At 39.3% G+C, this 22393-nt stretch overlaps 1 protein-coding gene across 14 annotated transcripts in view; it reads right to left on the bottom strand.

Moving 5' to 3' along the window:
* epb41a (erythrocyte membrane protein band 4.1a) overlaps nucleotides 1-17960 on the bottom strand; it is a 49818-nt gene extending 31858 nt beyond the window's left edge. For 8 of the 14 annotated variants that reach the window (XM_008331842.3, XM_008331844.3, XM_008331850.3 and 5 more), the window contains exons 1-7: nucleotides 13478-13629; nucleotides 5679-6001; nucleotides 3519-3854; nucleotides 1272-1376; nucleotides 627-669; nucleotides 465-540; nucleotides 135-353 (exon numbers count right to left, since the gene is read on the bottom strand). In XM_008331842.3, coding sequence (XP_008330064.1) covers nucleotides 135-353; nucleotides 465-540; nucleotides 627-669; nucleotides 1272-1376; nucleotides 3519-3854; nucleotides 5679-5993 — 1094 coding nt within the window. In that variant the 5' untranslated portion in view covers nucleotides 5994-6001; nucleotides 13478-13629. Of the gene's footprint in view, nucleotides 1-134; nucleotides 354-464; nucleotides 541-626; nucleotides 670-1271; nucleotides 1377-3518; nucleotides 3855-5678; nucleotides 6002-13477; nucleotides 13632-16807 lie in introns of those variants that run through there. The other 6 variants (XM_008331854.3, XM_025065363.1, XM_008331843.3 and 3 more) reach the window with 5 other exon arrangements.
* Between the last annotated feature and the right edge of the window lie 4433 nt (nucleotides 17961-22393).

Genomic DNA, 22393 nt, shown 5'->3' with positions numbered 1-22393 from the left:
AAACAGGAAAAGGTATATTTAAAAAAAGTCAGCTTTAAAACAACAACGCTGCGTTAAGTGTTTAATGTGTTAAGTGTGTATTTCATATCATCCTATTGCAAGATCCTCATCTTTGATTTTGTCTACGTTCTCACCTGTACGTTTGGTGGAGCTCCATCATTTTATCCTCCAGCTCCTTGGTCTGACCCTGGGCCATCTTCAAGTCCTTGGCATAATGAGTGCCATGTACCTCTGGGTCGTACTCGCCCAACTCTGACTGCAAAGCAAAGGAACCCAACAGGGCCAGAGTAACAAAGGAGCAGGGCAGAAATCCCTGCAGGATGTCCTTCCTTAGCTGGAGACACAGGTAGTACCTTTGACGGACAAAGACAGGTCCAGACAGGTTTAAATTTAATGTTTATAGCAGCTATGGTAAAAACAATGTATCTGTGACCAAACTTGCTAAGGTATTTTAATCCAGATACCTCGTAATGTCCTCAGACAGCTGGGCTGGATCCGGAGGATAAAACTTCACATTGAAGGTGAAGTTATAGTTGGCACCTTCAAGAAAAAAAAAAAACACACATTATTTCTAGCAAAATCCTTTACATGGATCAAAATAATAAGAGAAGCTGTTGAGGGCTCACCTTGCACCTGCCTGAAGATTTCTTTGGTCTGGTCCAACCATGTCTGTTTGGAAATGAGAGATGAAAGGGGACACGAAGTAAACCTAACGTTCAGTTAAACTAGAGCTAATGATTTTGGAAAAAAAAAAAAAAAAAAAAAATTGTTAATGGTCGAGGAGTTTTTTTTGGGGAAAAAAAAAATATATATATAATTGTTAATGGTCAAGGAGTTTAAAGACAGGGGTGTCAAACATGTGGCCCGCGGGCCAAAACCGGCCCACTTTAGGTTTCAATCTGGCCCCCTTGATGGATTTTGAAAATAAAATAACACACACACAAACACAACCTTCATGTTGAGAAAATGCTTTGTAAAATTATGTTTCATTTTTATGAAGATTTATCGAATGTAATTTTTTTTGCATGACAACAAGGGGAAAAAAATAACTCACTCTTTCTTATTCATAGGTAATCATTATATGATTGTTCTGGTCCGGCCCGCTTGACATCTAATTAGGTTGCATGCGTTTTTTTTCGTTTCAGATTGATATTATATGTTCATTCATCTGTTTTCCGAAAATCCACACACAGAGAACTTGCAGTTGAGTTAAATTCATAAAAATGTATGAAAACTAGCCTTGAACAGTGAAGAGTCACAAACAAGCTCACCTTCATCGTAGGTGTCTGCCAGATGGCCAGGCCGTAGTAGTCTTTCTCCAACAGGTTGAGATGGTCACACACCTTCATGAACAGCTCCTGGCCTGTGGCATGTTTCTGATATGTACAAAGACGTCGCTAATATTAGCATAGTAACAACACTGTGTGTTGTATACTTCTGACGTTCTAGGTGTGTACAATGATTCAGTAACAGATGTGGTCAGTGGGAAAAAAACATTTAAAATTAAATTCCATGCCTCACAATCAGAAGGTCCCGGGTTCGAGCGTGTAACCAGAAAACGAATAAATAGTTGTTTAACACTAAGGGAAAGTATTTTGTTGTCCAGCAAATCCATTCCTGTTCATTACAAAGTGGTTAAAGCATATGGTCAAAATTACTTTGATGAAGTGAATACAGTTTTTAGTGTAATCACGACTAATCACGATCATATCCATTACGATTAATCATGATTAATCGACATTCCTTATGATGAAAAAAAACATTTTTTTTACTGAAATGCAATTAGAAAAATGTTCAGAAAAGATTTGCAAAAAGAAAACTTCCGTGAAGTCCTTGTCGTACAATTTCGGTCAATCCATTCGACATTTGGCTCAGTCAGCTTGTCAGCTGAAGGCTTGCTTAATGTCCTGCGCTCAGGGAGGCTGGTCTGACTCCCAAGTGTGACCTCGTGCTGAAGCCTCTAAACGCACATGCTGGGGTGCTGAGATGGTATTTTAAGTTCCAGCAGGGGTGTTCAAATAACAAGGCGTGTATTAGAGCAACAATAAGCGAATGTGTTCTGCCCATGTGTACAAATTACTTTTAAAGTTTAATTCAAGTCATCAAATAATCAAGTAAAAAAAAAATCCAATAATGTAAATAACACATTCATTTTGACAATTTTGCCGTAGAATATATGTATCGTATTTTCCAGAATATAGGTTGCATTTTTTTTAATCTTTTGGCTGGTTTTGCAACTTGTACTCAGGCGAGACTTATATATTAAAACATATATTTTCATGTTTGTTATTTTCACACTGAGAGCCGCTAGAGGGCCCTCCAGGCTTGTGTACCAGTATCTGCTACTCCTGTTGAACTGGAAATGTACATGTTTGCTATTTTCACAAAGGCAGCCACTAGAGGGCACTGGTGCAACTTGAACTCCAGAGCCACTTTCATATATTTTTTTCTTCTTCATTATGCATTTTTTGCCTGGTGCGACTTGTACTCTGGAGCGACTAATAGTGCGTGTGTTAGAGCAACAATAAGCGAATGTGTTCTGCCCATGTGTACAAATTACTTTTAAAGTTTAATTCAAGTCATCAAATAATCAAGTAAAAAAAAAATCCAATAATGTAAATAACACATTCATTTTGACAATTTTGCCGTAGAATATATGTATCGTATTTTCCAGAATATAGGTTGCATTTTTTTTAATCTTTTGGCTGGTTTTGCAACTTGTACTCAGGCGAGACTTATATATTAAAACATATATTTTCATGTTTGTTATTTTCACACTGAGAGCCGCTAGAGGGCACTCTAGGCTTGTGTACCAGTATCTGCTACTCCTGTTGAACTGGAAATGTACATGTTTGCTATTTTCACAAAGGCAGCCACTAGAGGGCACTGGTGCAACTTGAACTCCAGAGCCACTTTCATATATTTTTTTCTTCTTCATCATGCATTTTTTGGCTGGTGCGACTCATACTCTGGAGCGACTAATAGTGCGGAAAATTACGATACTGTATACACTGTGCCAAGCATCAGACTGGTAGCTCCTTTGTAGGGAATGTATGGCTTGACGCTTCTATTCTATGATATGGAGACTTGTACAGTATGATCTCTGCCTCACAGCATAGGCCTAGATATTTCTGTATCTAGGCTAGAGTCTGCTAAGGAGGCCAGTGTTCTTCTTAAAATATTGACCTGACCTGTCACATTAATCATTTCGTGACTTCATTACGGAGGGGCACTGTAGTTCGACGAAAGTCACGCCACAGCTGTCGCCACTGTATATGCTTACTATACAATAGGACCATATCCTGGATCTGATCAGCCAGGAGAGAGGGTCTGTGGAGTTGTCCCCACCATTGTGACGGCTTTGAGGGGTTTGGGAATTTATACGCTTAAATTCAAGGAATAATCCAGGAAGGCTGCAAAAGGATTAGTGTTATGCAGTATGAAAAGGGAGTGTAGTCTGTGCACCAAAAAAAGTTATGAAACTCTATTATTTTGGTGCATTTGTTTTCGGAACTTACATTGAGCTCACACTCGTACAGAGTGTCGTCCAGCAGGGTCACTTTGATCTGCATGGTCCTGGGTCTCCGCGGAGCCTTGGGAGCCTTGGTCTCCTCCTCCGTGGCCTTTTCCTCTTTTTCCTCTTTATCGTCTGCTTCTTTGACAGACTCCTTCTCCTCCTTGGCCTTCTCCTTCTCCTTCTCCTCCTCCTCCTCCTCCTCCCCCTCTTTCTCCTTTTCCTTCTCCAGCTCTTTCTCTACGGCAGCCTCCTCTTCTTGCTCCTTGTCCTTCTCTTTGTCGTTCACGCCTTCCTCCTCCTCCTCCTCCTCGGCTTCTTTTCTCTCTACCTGTACGGCCTGACAAGGGACACTGTCAGTCAATATGCGGTGTCTGTGTGTGTGTGTATGTTTTTCAAACATCGGTTGAAAACACAGAGAAATCTCGCATAAGCTTTAATGGGGGATCTTGCAAAAGCTTAATGCAGCATCCACCGTCTGCCGTGAACCACAGTTGACGCACATACAGATCATTCACGCAGATCATTCAGAGGCCGGAATGATCCGGGATCAGGTCCATGCTAGAACAGCTCACTTCTGTTCATAGTCAGATCCCAGGTAGCGGCTTTCTTCAGGTCCCATTATAGGTGGCGAGGCTATGATGGGGGTGTTACCATATAAAACCCACAGATCATTCAAGTTGTGTTTTTTTTTTTTTTTCATTAGCGCTCATTCAAACGCAGGATGCGCATCACAGATTTTTTTGGTTTTTGTTACTTCGTTCAAAGTACAGCCAAGTTGTTTTTGGAAGTGACAGTGCTTTGTGTGCTTTTGTTCTGAGAAACAGCAGGAGACCTGCAAAAATAAATAAACGCCTGCTCAGGCATTTGCTATTTTGAGAGGAAGTCTGCAGTGTTTTTTCAAACTCAGGACAGTCATAAATGATTGACTCCCTTTGATTTAAACCCATGGAGAATCAGTACGTCACTTGTGTATCGCTGCAGCTGCATTTATATATTTGTATTGTGCCATGACATCAAATCAATAATTATTCGGCTGTAACTTTGAGGCTAGTAATGCTTTGTTGGTTAGCAGCTTTTAAGGCGAACGCAACTGTGTTTTTATTAGGGATGTCCGATGTTAGCATTTTGCCAATATCCGATATGCTGATATTGTCCAAACACTTATTTTCCGATTCTAGTATCAACCGATTACCATCATATGCAGCCAAGATACGATAATTCACTTTCACTTGAAAACTATTTTTAGGTCACATCATCTGGGCGAAACCCAGGCAATGCGTTATCTGGTTTTCACTATCGCAGGAAAAATTGTTAACAATTCTTACCGATATATAGGGATGTCCGATATTAACTTTTTGCCGATATCCAATTACCGATATTGTCCAAACACTTAATTTCCGAATCCGATATCAACCGATACCGACGTTTGAAACCTCAGGACCCCTTTGCGATTCCAGCTAATTTGGCAAAACACAGGCATTGTGTTATCGGATTCTCGTTATCGGAGGACAAGCCGACAACGATCTTACCGATATTACACAATTAAGCTAATATCGGCCGATAATATCAGTTGGCCGGTATTATTGGACATCCCTAATTTTGGAAATTTTGTGCTTATAATGCGCATTGTTTGCATATCTCATGCAGCCTTTTATCAAAGTAGGCCCTCAGGGCAGCCGGCAACGTGTGACACTGTGTGTGACTCATGCAAACACTTACGCACAGACTTGCTTAACGTACCTTTCTCCCGGTAATATGGCAACAAAAACTTCCATGCATGTGTGTTTAGCCACAAACAGAAAAAAATGGACACACTCGTCCTGCAGGTTCTTGGCCTGAAGTGCACCGCTCTGCAGGCATTTCTGTCTCTTACTGCCAAAACTGTTAGCCCTAGTTGGTTTGACAAATAATACGCTGTGTTTCTCTCTCTCTCTCTCTCTCTCTCCCCCTCTTACTTTTGACACAATGATGAGTCGACCTCTCACAAAGAAGTGCTGAACTGTGAACAGAAGTTTCAGCTTAGCACACTCTCCTCCAGGTCTGATACATATCAAAAATATTGTAGTACAATCGAAAGTATTTAACTTTAAATATAGTGAGAGTAATTTGAATAAAGAATCAAATCCGTTTTTGCCCACAGATACAGAGCGAACAGGCTGACCTGAGTCTCAGTACTGCTTACTGAGTGCTGATCCAAGGCAACGTCTCCCTCTGCCCTCAGTTCAGGTTCGGGGTCTGCAATGGGAGCCTTAGCCTCCTCCTCCCCTCCCTGCTTGTCGTCCTTCTCTCCCCCCTCGCTCTCACACTGGGAACGCCTCTTCAGAAGGGACGAGAAAAGGCGGGAGAGCCCACGGCTGGCGGAGTTGCGATTGTGGGGCCGCAGATGCTCTTCCTCTGGTGAGGGCAACCTGGCGTCCTTGCCAGTTTCCTGCTGCCCCGGTTTCTTCTGGCAACTGTCCGCCTCGTCTGTCGTCATGACAACAGCTAAGGAGGAAGAAAACGGGATCGAGTTATGCCCAAGTACTGTACAACACGATAATTCAGTTTCACGTACAGGACTCGACGGAGGTCTTCAATCTTCTATCTTCCCTGACCACGTTCACTTAGCATTCAATTATATTAAAATGATACATTTTTGGGTCAAGGTACTTAGCAACGACGGTACTTACGACGACCACGACGGAATGGGACAGAATTGTTTTTCATGCCCCGCCCGAATTAAAATACTATTGTGAACCTGAAAATATGTATATTCGTATTTGTACAAACCACTGTATGAGTTGCTGCCACCTAGTGACTGGAGGCATGTTTATCGTTCAAGCGTTGCAGCAGCAACACACTTCTGTCCAGCCCAACTACCCCGTCCTCCGACACCTCAGGGGGGTCGAGGAGGGGCCCGCCCCACTGTTTGAGAAGTACTGCTGTATTGTAAGCATATTTACATCTTTGAGTGGCCCTAAGATCAATACAACGTCAGCTCTCCCTGGTGTTTCCATAGACACAGGGTTCAATACCACTGTTTCACACAGACTTGGTGCGAAGTGAATCATTAAAACTAATTTGACACGCCGTGATTCTCAAAGCTCTGGTCAGAAGCGCGCCACATTGTCTGTTTGCCCTGGTCAACTGTTGCTTCTGGTTAACGTGCCTAACTGTGAGGTGACTGAGGTAAAAAAAAAAGAAGAAAAAAAAGAAAAAGAAATCTGCCTGAGGCCTAAAATGTGTAGCACGCAAGTCACTACATCGCAGCAGGAAAGGTAGGCGGCTACGCAAGATACATCAGCTGGAACCTGAACTCACCACAACAGCTAGGCATGTTGTTGCCGTGGCAACGGCAACTATGTCAGAGCGAGAGATTAATGGAAAAGCAAGGGAGCAGGGTATGAACAATAAGCCGCTTTTCGCTTGGGCTGCTGAAATATCACTGGAGCAGGGCAACGGTTGAAGCCGTTTTTGCTAGCGTTAAGGTTTTTGCAAGTTTTTACATGACATGCATTACATTTTTTCTTCCACTGCACTCGACTTGATACAATTCAGAGACTGAAAATGTTTATATATAAAACAGCACTACTCTCCTCCATCTTTTGAAGAGTTAGCTATAATATCAACAAATGCATTCTCTCTCGAAGTAAAAGAATAGGATCTAAACAGGGTTTAACATAAAACCTCTATGTCAAACGTCCACCGATTGTTACGATCTCCAAGCATGCCACTGGACGCTTCTGATTCTTATACAGTAGATTAGACCTGTAGGATTTAGCCAGTCAAAGAGAGGGGATTATGTGACGCAATGTTTTATGACGACAACATTAATAGAGTAAATGCGAGAGCGGGGATGATAAGAATTCTGCCGTAACTGAAGACAACCTCAGATATAGACAATCGAACACGAAATGTCGTGAATGTTTTAATCGTAACTGGAGGCTAATTTAATGTTTCTAAAACTGTTGTTACGTTAATATTTTTTTATTACACAGCAATTAACAATATTTGTAAATTGCATAAAATAATAATCAATTGCAGAAACATGTATTACTATGTTATGGAGTAGTTACATCTATACAGTCTCACAGTAACAACTGGTGCTTTAAGGAGAACTGCATGGCTGATGTGGCCCCCTGGTGGCAATGCGTGTGACAACCCCTGCTTATAACAAATAAATACTCAAACATAAATACAAACATTTTCATCCTGATAAATTAAGAAAAAAAAATCATCATCATTCTTAAATGACAAAAAATAAATATGTATATTAGTCACATATGTATATGTGACTGTAAAACTGCTAGCCCTGCGGATTACTGCACAGACGCAGTCTGAAATACATGGAACGCAAAATCTCTCTATTTCATTCGTCAGAGCTCAAATCTTTGGAGGAAAAAAAAAAAGAGACAGTGTTATATAAAAATTCCCCCCCAAAAAAAATCATGATCTCAATTAACACAGTTTAAATAAAGATTTAGACCATTTCTGGTCTAACAACCACAGAGAGCACCGTGAGTCATATTCACTCCTCCTTCCAGTGCTTGGATATAAATAGATTTCTTTTTTAATACAAAAAAAAAACGAAGAGAAATCAGGACAATGTTTGGGCTGCGAGAGCTAACTCTTCGACATGAAGCGCGGGGACTGAAGCACAGATGTTGTAATTAACAAAGTGTCTGTGTGTTTACAAGAAAAACAAGAGGCCATCTGTCATCACTAGCGAACACGAGCTGTCCAATTTTCCCTCTCGATCCATTAAAATACATGTCATCCACATGTTTTGTTTTTTTTTATTTCCAGCAAAGGTATGTATAATATCGTAAGCTTGAAATGTTAAATACTGCACCTTATTTAAGAAGATCAGCTCCGTTTTACCAAGGCTAGCTACAGTACATTTAAATATAGAATGTGATCGATGAGACCAATGCGACTGGATGTTAGAATAAATATTTAATGGCCGTGGAGATGTAGAGGGCTGAGTTTGGGTTTTTTTGAGGAGCTGTCAAAAGTACTTCGTAATGATGGTGAGTGTCCCAAAATGCTCTGTTACAATGCACTAATGCAGGGGTGTCCACAGTTCTTCAGCGTAGGAGCTACTACCAATCGATCCACCTACCTTGTGTCGAGATTACATTTTCCCTATTAAAAATAACAAAAAATTAAATGAAACCCCCCCCCCAACTAAACATCAGAAATGTAGATATAAACAACTATATTGATCATATAAAATAATAATAATTAAGAAAACATTCGCTCTCAGAGCTTCTCTATATATATATGTATCTATGTATGTATATATATATATATATATATATATATATATATTTACAGTAAATGGTCACTATAACTCTCTATAGAATTTCATTTATATTTTATTTTTTTCTTGTTTCACTTACTCATGATCTCCCAGTAATACCCTCTAGCTCTAGTGCAAATATTGATCTTTTTTTCGACACCAGTCGACACCAACAACTTCCTGCTTCCGATACCGATAATATATGAAAAACTAGTAAGCCAAAGTGTACTGAAGATATATCATTCAACACCATAAACAAAACCAAAAACAACTGTGACTCTTCAAATGAACGAAATATCGGCAAGACTTTGAAACAAAAACATAAAAAATAAAATAAATAAATAACAAGTGATATAGTGCATTATACAAGTTCAAAGTGCATTCCAATAAATAACAAGTGATATAGTGCATTACACAAGTTCAAAGTGCATTCTTCACAAATACAAAAAACAATATATATGAAATTAATATGTAATAATACCCCACTGACACACTGGAAAATAGGACTGTAATCTTAAAGTCAACTTCTATGTTGATGATTCTGCTTAGAAGACCATTATTTGGCCTTTTTTTTTTTTGTTTTTGTTTTTTTTTTTGTAGGTTCTTTTGTTGTCCATAATATTATGTAATGAAATTTAATGTTAAACTGATACCTAATTTAACAAAGTGAAGAAATCGCTAACAATCACTAAACTGTGCTAACTTCACAAAATGCTTATCTGATATTAGTACAGTTTGTGTCAGTGAAAAGTCACCTCTCCATGAAACCCAATCTGAGGGCTTGGTTCCAGTCAATTCTAATAGAAGAAGTCGTGGAAACAGTGGCAGAGCCCATGGGAGTCCTGCTGACCATCAAAGTTGCCAAAAGACCAGAGGTGGCCACCTCAAAACCAACTGGAAGAGGCCCCTCAGAGTGCTTACTTTTTCATCAAGTGACACATGGACATGCATAATTCATACAAACACCTCTGAAGATCAACTTCTGCTCACATTCTGGTTGCCAAGATTGTGGTCACACTTTTTAGGTGGTTTGAACTGCACCCGTAAAAAAAAAAAAAAAATCACTGATATCGAAACTGACACGGAGTTCCTTACAGACTTCCTATCATTCTCAAGTTTTTTTGATTACACCCTTTCTAATGACACCTTCTATACTACAGAAAAAAAGCTGCAATTGCCGGTGTCACAGCAACACTGCTTGCACCCTTTCCTTCTTAAGTGCTTGAGTTTAAGAACAATCTCGTGGTTTGATTTGTCAGCAGGAAAATGCTAGAATGCTTGTAGCTCTTTGCAGGGGGTCCCAAACTCAAAAGAGCTGCAGGCTCATGTTGCCCCGGACGTCTAATCGAAGAGCCAAAAACTAAAAGCAGGGGGTAAGATTATATTATACTGACATCTGGTGGCGAGCCGAAAGTGCCCCGCAGGCCAGGAGTTTGAGATCCCTGGGGTAGAGGCACAATTCTTTCTACACTGACGAATTCTCCTTACTTTGATTGAAGTAACACTTACGTAAATGTATTGTTTATGTTAGATATACCTTAGCTGCCTGTCTTAATGTTTGCCACCACATGGTGGTTAAAAGAATAAAAACTGGCTATCATATTTGCTAGAAAAACAATGTGATAAGCAATAAAAAAAAAAAGATCTAAAAAAGACTGAGGCACATTTGTACTTTCATGTCTGCGTGGACACATGTTGTCAAAGTGCTGAGAGTGAGTTGAAAATGAAATCGGCTTTAATTTTAATCGTACTCAGTGTGGGATTAAAAGCTTCTGTACAGGCCTGGGGAAGCTGGATGTCAATCACACACATGCACACACAGCTGCTACGCTAACATGCAGTTTTTGTTAGTTGCTCCAAAATCAGTGGAAGAAAATATTTTTGAAAAACTCATTTCAAACTGCATGAGACCAACTGCATGACAAAAGGACTCAATTTTTTAAAATTTACAATAAACAAATGTACAAAGTTGATTTTTGTTGTTGTTGTCGTTTCTGTAAGGGGGTAGTTAAAGGTCACGCTACTTACTGCACCCAAGGGATCAAAATGTAAAAGCCAAGATAAGCAACAGTGATGGAAGAATCAATGTTAGGACTCTGCACCGTTTAACTTGGTCTTTATAAAAACAAGCATTTGGAATCGGTTTCACGGCACCAAAGCACCAAAACTTAAATGAAATGTAGGAATTAAATAAATACTATTTTACAGCTAAAGACAACCAAAAGCTTTTCAGAGTCACGACACATGCTGATAAGGTCAAACCTTATCCTGAAAATATAATTAAAACTCAAATGAACGTGTAAAACTTCACCACCGACCAGATCGCCACAGCGGATCACCATCATCCACAAATGCAACTTTTGAAACGTAATTTGTTTGCATACTTGCGTACAATGGATATAACTCATCCGAATTTCTAGATGTTTTCGTCGATCGCCCAGTTGTCTTCTTACCCCAATCGATTCTTACAATTCTTGTTGAGAAAGAGTTACAAGGGATGTGGCAAAAATTTGGGACGAAATGGGATAAGCTTCCAAATATTTTAGAAACTCAATTGCTGAGGAAAATACACTGATAGCTGCCTCTAAAACATATAAAAGATGTAACTAAAGGCAACCATTTTTTCTTCTGGACACTGGGGCAGCAAGAGTTAGGTGAGCTTTGTTGTTTACGTCTTGATGTCGCAATTCCCTACTCATTGAACCTTGACATTTTTGGATATATGTTAAAAAAAAAAAAAGTCAAACATACGGCATGCGGGCCAAAACTGGTCCGCTAGGGGGTTCATAAGTGGTCCGCTAGGAGGTTTAAACCAATTCCAAGTGCTCGTTTTTCATTCTGACCCACTTGAATGAATGAATTTTGAAAGTGAAAAAACTCCATGTTGGTGGTGTTTTTTCAAATTATATTTCATTAGATATGTGTTGAATGTTTCCTAATATACTTGTACTTATTTGCTGGTAAACAAATGGTGGGAAACATGGACTTGTTGTTATTTATAGGTAATTATGTTAATGTTACCTTCCAGTGGACTCACGACCCGCAGGAAGGTTTGGCAGGTTTGGTACGGTGCAGTGTGATTTGGGTGGTGACTGCTGCCCCCGCGACCCGGTAACGGATAAGAAAATGGATGGATGGGCATCAAATGCTAAATAAATATATTCATGAGCATTTTAACAAAGATACCTCTCAAATATTTAGCTTAAAGTGTACTCTGGGTTAGCTTGCCCCTTCACTTTATCCAAGTCCCTATCTAGAATTCCATGTTTTGCTGTCTCGTATCAGCTCTCTTTTTCACACTCTCACCTCATGGGACACGGAACACCGAACACGTAACATCCATTGTCACCACCAGCAAATGGGCTTTTAACAGATGACAGCTGTTGGAGCTGCGTCTAATTAAAAATGACACATAATTCACCACCCTCGTGTGTGTGTGCGCATGTGTCTGATACAGTCTGCTTGTAGGAGAGGACATTTATCTTTGTCTTCCTTCCTCTTGCTTCCTCGTTAACCTTTTACTCACTCCCACTTGTGGTTTTTTTTTTTTGTTATTGTCTGGTTTTGTCCCACGTTGTACAACCCTTTCAGCATATCAGCTGTTAACAAAAGAACTTCCCAAATATGGGGTCAATACAGTTTTTTGTTTTTTTTGTAATTTTACAATATTGTCTAAACTGTCGGGGCACCTGACCCAAATATGGGGTCAATACAGTTTTTTTTTTTTTATTTTACAATATTGTCTAAACTGTGGGGGCACCAGTTTACATGCACAAGCTTAAAATTAGTTCGTTTTTTTGTTTCGCCCATACAGAGCTGTTTTAAAACCTTAAAGTTGAACAAATACATAAAATATATATGTATACATACTTGAAAATGTTTTTTTATTATATATATATATATATATACATACTTGAAAATGTTTTTTTAACATTATTTGTGGTAGAAAATACATTTAAAATGTTTACATTTTTACGAATTTTTGTTTTGTCCGTACAGAGCAGTTTTAAAACCGGAAGGCCCTGTCCTGTTTATGTAAAGTTGAATAAATAAATTAAAAAGAAAATATATAATTTTAAAGCAACTTTTGCGTTAGTTAACGAGTGCCTTTTCAACATTATTTGTGCCAGAAAAACGCACTTAAAACGTTTACATTTTTTACGGTTTTATGTACATGCGTATATTCACACAGAAGGAGACAGACGTGCGCACGCGCACACTAACGCCTGCTGCTTAAAGCTGGTGACCGCACAGCTGTGGCCACGAAGACAGCGGGGCATTAATGGTCATTTTATGAAGCGAAATGTATGTGACGTTCCACTGCGCTTATTCTACTACAAGTACGACAACGTGACTTTACACATACAATAAAGCTGTGTACAAAAGAGGCCTATTTGGTGTGCTAGGCATCATTACAGCATATCACATCATTGACTCACGAAAACACCTCAACATTGATTTCCCGCCAGTAATTGTCCCACTGTAATGTTATCACCTATGATGATAACGTCAGGTGATGATAGCGTCTGAAGGAGATAATGACGACGACGCTTGCCAGTAAGGCCTGATGATGACAATAAAAACAAATAGGGGCGGAAGGTGCACCTGTGTGCAAATGGCGCTGAATAAGAAAGTGTCAACATTACGGTGAGTGGAAAGCTCACATGTGACTCACTCACCTGCTGCTCTCACACCATCCAGGTAAAACGACAAATAAATATATCAGACGCTCCGCTCAACGGTCTTCTCCGCTATCCGCGAACGCTTTTATTGAAGAGCGATATCAGCCAGCGAATATTGAAAATGTGTTTAGTTGTAGGCGCCACAGGAGCTCTCTATGCCCCTCCGCGTGATCTGACAGGCATTTAGCAACGCTTAGTGGGGTCGCTGTATTACGTGATGCGGCAGTAGGAGGTTTAAAAAAAAACCCTTAGCATGACACTTAGCGACGATGTTTATAACAACTATCATGAATCAGCTTACAGTACAATTCAATTTTAAACAGGAAAGACCATTTTGACATTTCGACTTTAAAATGAAGTTTGTTTGTTTTTATTTTAAATCACTTAAACGAGCCATTTTAATATTTCCTGTCATCAGGACAGTTTGACAGTCAATTGCAGGGCCACATATAGTGACAGATAACAACGTATCCCATGTCTGGTCAATTTAAAGTTAACCTATTCCGTATCTGTAGGTTTTTTTACACAGTGAAGGAAACCAAAAACCGCGAAAAAAAAACCTACGCACGACGGGAAAAAAAAACTTGCAAACTCTATACAAAACTATCATCAATTATCACCGGGAAGGAAATGATCATCCTCCAAAAATAATATTTTGTAAAAAGCTAACCAGACACAGTGACACTTTCAGCCTGTAAGATCAGACAGAGGGTTAAAATATTTTTACTCCACCCCCTTCTTTGTTCGGTAGGGTGGAGCTTTTTATGTTATATGGCAAGTGTATTTGTGGGAGCGACCAATGGGAGCAGGATAGGGAACATCCTGTTCCAATCACAGCCCTGGATGCTGCTGCTCATGGCAAGCACGACTGTCGGTAACCAAGCATCCCTGTGCTGTTAAAAAAAAAAAAAAAAAAAAATCACTTGCCTCAATTTTCATCTACTGTTTCCAAATCTGTGGTACCTGATACAATAAAATGCCTTATCTCGGTCTTCATGCAACAAACGCGTCATTTTTATGACAGGATTAAAAAAGATTGTGGAAAGAATCTGCTCTTTTTGTTACATAACAGCGTCCAACTCCCACACTAAATACATATTTGAGCTTATAAAGGGGGATTCTGCAATCAAATATTTACATTGGAGTATTTCATTGTAAGTATAAAAACAGTGTTGATTAAAAGAGATAAGTATAAAAACAGTGTTGATTAAAAGAGGTAACTGAGCACTGAGGTGTCCTATACAATAGAACGGAATATTGTCATTATACGCAGGACAGTCGTAGTTTAGCATAACACTACAACGGACGGTATCTCGGGAAAAAACCTGGTTTAAATCCACGTTCTGAAGTCGCTAGATAATTCTTTTTTTAATTGGTACAAATTTAAATTCAAATGCAGTCTTTTTAGTTGTATCAAGCGGAACTGGTATGGTTATCGCATCTGTCAACAATAAATCTGTCATTGTAAGGCATTGTTTACCAAAGACTGGGTCGCAACCCTCTGGTGGGTCACAAGAGATTTTTTTTTTTGGGGTCGTCTTGCATCATGTTTCCCAAGTGTTCTACTGACTTGGGTCGCGATGGTTTGTGACTTTTAAAATATGGGTCCCCAGAAAAAAAAAAAGTTTGGGAAACACTGTTGTAAGGTATGTTTTCCTTATTCTTACTGTAAATATATGATTGAGAAGGAAATAAACGTAAACGCACCGATTACTGGTCTAAGCCGGTCCATTCACTTCTCGATGATTTTTGCATCATTTTGCGCAACGTGAAAATGCTTTTGTTTAACTTGCCATTAACACCACTTTATCCCTACATATGTTGGCGCTAAACGCTCTCCTTGCTAGCTCTATTTTATATTAATTTTATAATTACTGAGCATTTTGTTTCAAGATAAGGAAAAAAACGGAGAGGCCATGCATTGTTCTTATTTCTTAAATTCACCACAAAAATGAATATAAACTGCAGATTTTTTTGTTTGTTTGTTTGTTTGTTTGTTTGTTTTGCAGACCAATTGCACAAGCTTTTATTCCAGTCACCGCGCACTTTATTTTAAAAGGTTAATCACAATAGATGGTGCTTTGCCCATAGTTGAGAAGAGAAGAGAGCTAACAGACCCGGCCGTTTTTTTTAGCGCACCCAGACACTGCGTGGCTTTTTATAAATTCTCCATCATCGTGAGTTTAATCTGCATATCTAAGCCATTTTGAGAGCTTTTGTCCGCAGATTAGCGTGTTCAGTACACCGCCGGCATCACCACAGCGTACAGTCATCTACATCTTCACACGCACCCACGCGCGCACACTCCTTCCCCCATCACCCCCCCCCCTGTTATGTGAAGTGTGAGGAGCAGGTGCTGAGCCACGCTGTCATCTAAGGTGAAGAGACTGCGTTGAGGAGTCTTTGAGGAAGGGAACCGAGAGGGAGCGCACGACAATCCAGCTCCGGATTGAGCAAGAGCTCCGCTCTTTCTGTCGTCTCCAATAATGTTCAAACGAACCACTGTCAGTAAAATTATCTCCGGTCAAGAGATAGGATAAAGTAAAAGTCCATGAGTGTGTTTAGGCTGTGTACAGAATTGAACATTCATTCATTCATTCATTTATTATCCACTGCTTAATCCTTTGCGGGGCGCTAGGGCCAATTGCAGCTGCCGACGGACGAGGGCGGGGGACACCCTGAACAGTTCCCCGGTCAATCTCAGAGCCACATATGGAGACAAACAACTAGGGATGTCCGATATTATCTTCCGATAGCTGACATGCCGATATTGTCCAAACACTTAATTTCCGATTCCAGTATCAACCGATAACGATCTAAGCAGCCGTTCGTAAAAATACTTTCACTTTCGCTTCAAAACTGTTTCGAGGTCACATCATCTGGGTGAAACCCAGGTATTGCATTACCGGGAAGAACCGATAATGATTCTTACTGATAATTACATAATTGGGATAATATCGGCCGATAATATCGGTCGGCCGATATGTGACATCAACTACAAACAACCATTCACACTCACGTTCGCATGGTCAATTTGTCCTGATCAACACTGTTTTTCACGCACTTGTGGTTTAAACTCCAAAGTGTCAACATTACGTTGCGGCGCGGGACATACAAAATGTCTTGGCGTGCCACATTTGGCCCCCGGGGCCTTGAGTTTGACACATCTGGTCTAAAGGAAAAATCTCATATTTGCTGTTTATTATGTGCGAAATTGCACTATGGGTTTACAGTAAACAAGAAATGTGCAATTGAACCAACAGGCCATATGTATTTTGTGATGGCCTGAGGACAAAAGTGTTCTAGAATCCCGTTAATGTTACTCACCATAATGTTACTCACCACGTCAGCAGGCCAATGTCCTCAGCACAGGAACAGATGTCCAGATTTGAAGCAAAAATCCAACCGGAAAGGAAACAAACACAGCACAGGATCAGCAATTTCCCTGGTGAATTGTTTAGTTTAAACATTGTATTTAAATGTGTATTTATTTCCGGAACGTCTATCCACCTATCCATCCATCTATCTATCTCTTTTTTAACACACAAGTACAAGGCCCTTTCTATGCCCTCATGAGGTTGTTCAACTTTCAAACGTCAGATTCAGTAAATATCTTTTTAACGTGTTTGTAAATGCTTTTTATTTTTATTGTAGAAATTGTCTCTATGTTCAAAAAAAAAAAAAAAAAGTTTGATTTTGATCTCAAAATCATGCCAGACATTTCCCTCCAACAGTCTAAAACGTGCATGGTCTCGAACTTCCTTTCCCGTCGTATGCTGCCATCTGTTGGATACTTTTATTACCACAACCAAATTGTCTCCAAAGTACGTTTGGCACCCTGGGAGATACAGTTAAAAAGACATTACTGACATTGAGAACGGGATGTTTGAATCTGTACATGGGACCAAATGCTTCTAAATAAAATAAAAAAATTATAAGCATACTACGACTAAACCAGACATGGGCAAACTAAGGCTCGGGGGCCGGATGCGGCCCGTTCTGCTTTTTAATGCGGCCCGCCAAAATGTTCCAAATTGTATCATTTATTTTATCATTATATCATTATACATTATAAGAATTATTATACTTCTGCCTTTTCCCTGCGATCCCCACGTTTCCCCAATAGATGGCGTAGAAAATGATAAAAGCCCAGATCTGCTGCTTTGGAGTTTCTATCTGCCTCCAATTCTTCTTTCTTCCTCTACAAACAAGGGTTGTCTATTTAAGGGCTTCAATAGCTCTCTTATAGCTCTGTAAGTGTGTGTGTGCACGTGTGTGTGTCCCTGATCCTGGATAGTACTCTGGTGGTTTAATTATTCCTGGCTGCCTGGACCACTTACAGCAGAATGCTTTGTCATACTCCATAAGTCTTCCGTCTTCCGATTAGAATAGAAATATTTCAGTGGGCATTACACTGCATTTTCTTATCTCGATGGGTCTTAGCTGCATTACTTTCAGAAAACACCTACAGAAAGTAAACGGTTTTAGTCCAGAATCAACGACATTTGCTAGTTTGAGATATTTCGCCACGTCGTCCTTTTACACAGCTAATTTGGCTAAAACCTTTTTGAGGGGCACTCTAAGGTGTAAAAAAGAATGTTTTAAAACTGAACAAAAAGGGAATAAGTTGTATTATTAAAATCATTTATAAAACAGATGGTTGATGCGTCATGCCAAGTCAAGTCAATGTTCAACGAGAACAATTAAATGCACTACCGCTAGGTGGCAGCAGATGGACATAAAAAGAGCAACTCAGAGCTGTTGCTCTTTCTTCAATTCCTTGGAGTATATCAGTGTTTTGTTCAACTAAACCAAGTAAGATATTCTAGTACTAGAGTACTATAATTGAATACTAGAATATCTTAGTGTGAAATCTGGGTGTATGTATACAATCATATATATATATATTTATATGAGTTGTCCACAAATATCGCAGATATTAGCATAATTTTGTAATTTTTATTGTAGAAATTGTCTCTATGTTCAAAAAAAAAAAAAAAAAGTTTGATTTTGATCTCAAAATCATGCCAGACATTTCCCTCCAACAGTCTAAAACGTGCATGGTCTCGAACTTCCTTTCCCGTCGTATGCTGCCATCTGTTGGATACTTTTATTACCACAACCAAATTGTCTCCAAAGTACGTTTGGCACCCTGGGAGATACAGTTAAAAAGACATTACTGACATTGAGAACGGGATGTTTGAATCTGTACATGGGACCAAATGCTTCTAAATAAAATAAAAAAATTATAAGCATACTACGACTAAACCAGACATGGGCAAACTAAGGCTCGGGGGCCGGATGCGGCCCGTTCTGCTTTTTAATGCAGCCCGCCAAAATTTTCCAAATTGTATCATTTATTTTATCATTATATCATTATACATTATAAGAATTATTATACTTCTGCCTTTTCCCTGCGATCCCCACGTTTCCCCAATAGATGGCGTAGAAAATGATAAAAGCCCAGATCTGCTGCTTTGGAGTTTCTATCTGCCTCCAATTCTTCTTTCTTCCTCTACAAACAAGGGTTGTCTATTTAAGGGCTTCAATAGCTCTCTTATAGCTCTGTAAGTGTGCGTGTGTGTGTGTTCCTGATCCTGGATAGTACTCTGGTGGTTTAATTATTCCTGGCTGCCTGGACCACTTACAGCAGAATGCTTTGTCATACTCCATAAGTCTTCCGTCTTCCGATTAGAATAGAAATATTTCAGTGGGCATTACACTGCACTTTCTTATCTCGATGGGTCTTAGCTGCATTACTTTCAGAAAACACCTACAGAAAGGTTTACGTTGTAAACGGTTTTAGTCCAGAGTCAACGACATTTGCTAGTTTGAGATATTTCGCCACGTCGTCCTTTTACACAGCTAATTTGGCTAAAACCTTTTTAGGGGGCACTCTAAGGTTAGCCTTTAATGTACCCCCCGAGGTTGGTGTAAAGACACAGCTAATTTGGCTAAAACCTTTTTGAGGGGCACTCTAAGGTGTAAAACTGTTAACCCTTTACACATGTATGTGTGTGTGTGTGTGTCACTGGTCTGAACACGTTTTACTGCAAATCCTCTGTGTGACAGTGACAGGCAGAACAACTAAATACTATTACAATAAGTGGCACTAGGGGGCGATAAAGACTAGAGAGCTGTTGAAGAAGATCTTTGTGTCTCTTTCTTCAATTCCTTGGAGTATATCAGTGTTTTGTTCAACTAAACCAAGTAAGATATTCTAGTACTAGAGTACTATAATTGAATACTAGAATATCTTAGTGTGAAATCTGGGTGTATGTATACAATCATATATATATATATTTATATGAGTTGTCCACAAATATCGCAGATATTAGCATAATTTTGTAATAGCGGTAAGACTCGTTATTGGTTTTCCTTGGATAATAGATAACGCAATGCCCGGGTGTCGCCAAATATGCTGGAATCGCTTGTGAGTTCCTGAGACGTTTACCGCAGATTTTGGGGGAAAATGTTAGCGGCATATGTTCGTATCGGTTGATATCAGAATCATAAATTAAGTGTTTAGACAATATTGGCATATGTGATATCTGATACATATAAAATGTTGGTCAACACTGCTCTAAGCCTCAGTCAGTCTTCTAAGACACACTTTCAAAAAAAAAAAAAGAATGAGCGGTATACGTTTTATCCTATAAAACGCGACTCCTAGTTTCTCTGCATACCAAGGACCTAAACAGAGAACTCTAAAGTAGGACAACAGCAAATTCATATCACCAGACTATGTGGCGAAATGAGCTTAGATGATGAGCTTTCACCATAATGACCAAATACATACACATGCAATACACTATTTCTGCTGAGTCTCGTCTACAGGATTTCATTCTGACGTCTGCAGTGCTCACATCTGATCAAATGGCAGAAATCCCAGGCCTCAAACCCTGTGGGATGTACCGTACGTGGAAACATGCACGGGATGGGGGCTCTTTCAGAACTGCATGGGTGACAGCTCAGCATTTTCTGTCAGCTGTTATCTACTGTATACAGAGTGTTATTTCAATATTGATATTATTTCAGTGGACAGAAGGTCATTACGCCACAGAAAAGACCATTAATCATTCCACAAATAGAACATTGTGTGTTCTATTTGGTCTATTAGCACAGATTCGTGATGCTAAGCTGTGTGTTGAATATACCTGTGCCAAAATGGGGGGCGGGAAAGGAGGGGGGCGGGGGGTAGTTGAACTTTTTAACATGAATGATTTCTCCAGAAATGTACGCTTTTGAATAGAGGTTGAACATTAACCAGAGACAAAAATAATAATTAATAATAACATTTCAATAGCTAGGGTAGTGAATATACTCTTGGCTACCGTTAAAGGTTTCAACTTTACTGTTACTGCAGCAGTTGCATTTGCCTAGTAAGAACCAGCAGAATATGACACAGCACCACATCACGTCCTACTTTGAAGAAGAGTTACAACACCTGAATGCTTGACTCTGGCCGCTTCCCCGCTGGCGGAACTCGGTCTCTTCCATTCGCCTCGAGTTGACAATTGTCACACATAGCTCATTGTAGCGTCCACGCGTGTACAGCGGGCAGACACACACCGTGGAGTCGCGGAGGAGTGGCAGCCTGCCCCGCAGCTCAGCAAACACTGCGTCAAACTGCCGCTGTTACACCCGGAAATAAGAGTGCTGTTCAATACCGACTATCTTTCCGAGCCTCCTAACTATGTATGTGTACCGGACACTGAATGCAGCACGGAAGCACAAAATAATCGTAGAGAAGTAGCTAGGTCGTTTTACAGAAATATTAGCTTGTTAAAAAAAGAAAAAAAAAACTTTTAATTAATTTTATTCATGATGTATTTTGTAATGTACACTAATAAGAAGAGTTTTATCTTAATAATGCTCTATTTCTTTAAGGGCGGGAGTTCGTAGAATCAAATAGAAAATGAAAAAATGAACATTAAAATAAACATTATATTCTAATTTTCTTAGTAAAAGGGTAACAAAATGTGTATCCTAGGAGTTGGCTTCCACAAAACAAAATAAGGGATTTTGAAAGACAGTAGAGAGACTCATATTTCCAAGGCTGACATTAAACACCAAGGAAGATGTTTAGCCGGGAGCTGACCTCTCAGTTAAACCTGGTTGTTTGGTGTTTTTCGTTTCAAAATGACCAAGGAAGATGTTTAGCCGGGAGCTGGGGAAATAACTTAAGCTTAGTTAGGCCATAAGAGAACGACTATTTAACCTCTCAGTTAAACCTTGTTGTTTGGTGTTTTTCGTTTCGAAATAGGGGATAATTTTAAATATATTTTAAGGTATTCACCTTCACAAATTGGCTTAACTCTTTTATATTATATCATATCTTGAGCTTAGCCTTCATTTGAGTTTTACACTTCCCTGTATACAACCAGAAAATCTACATAACGAAAAACGCTTTTTAATCCTAAGTCCACGCCTGCTTTTTTAGAGCACTGCAGATTTTGCACTTTCTATTTTTAGCACGGATGACACAAATGCACATGAGGGTATTTAGAAAAAATATATTTTGTTTATTTAAATGTAGGAAAAGTGCAATAGAAAAGACATCAGGTACATTATATATATATATATATATGATACGGTGTACACGTTTTTTTAAATTATAGTACAAAACTGTACATAGTCTCACAATATTTACATGCAACACTTAGCCAATGCTAAATTTTGTCCTTTTTGTCCATGTATTGTTTATAAAAATAAATTGTGAATTACAATTTTATCCACGTAACATGTTCCTTTACTCCACTGGTCTTAGGACCATAGCGTCAACGGACAAGTACAGTAAGTGCAAGACAAAGGGGGATGAAAGGGACCTTTTGGATAAGGTATCATAGCCTTACAAGAAATAAACAAAAATACTATAGTACACTATGTCATAACACAAGAAATAAACAAAAA

This window comes from Cynoglossus semilaevis, chromosome 18, assembly GCF_000523025.1.
Source record: "Cynoglossus semilaevis isolate Cse_v1.0 chromosome 18, Cse_v1.0, whole genome shotgun sequence".
Lineage (NCBI taxonomy): Eukaryota > Metazoa > Chordata > Actinopteri > Pleuronectiformes > Cynoglossidae > Cynoglossus > Cynoglossus semilaevis.
Note: the sequence above shows the minus strand (reverse complement) of the source record. Positions and strands in the feature narration are given on the sequence as shown.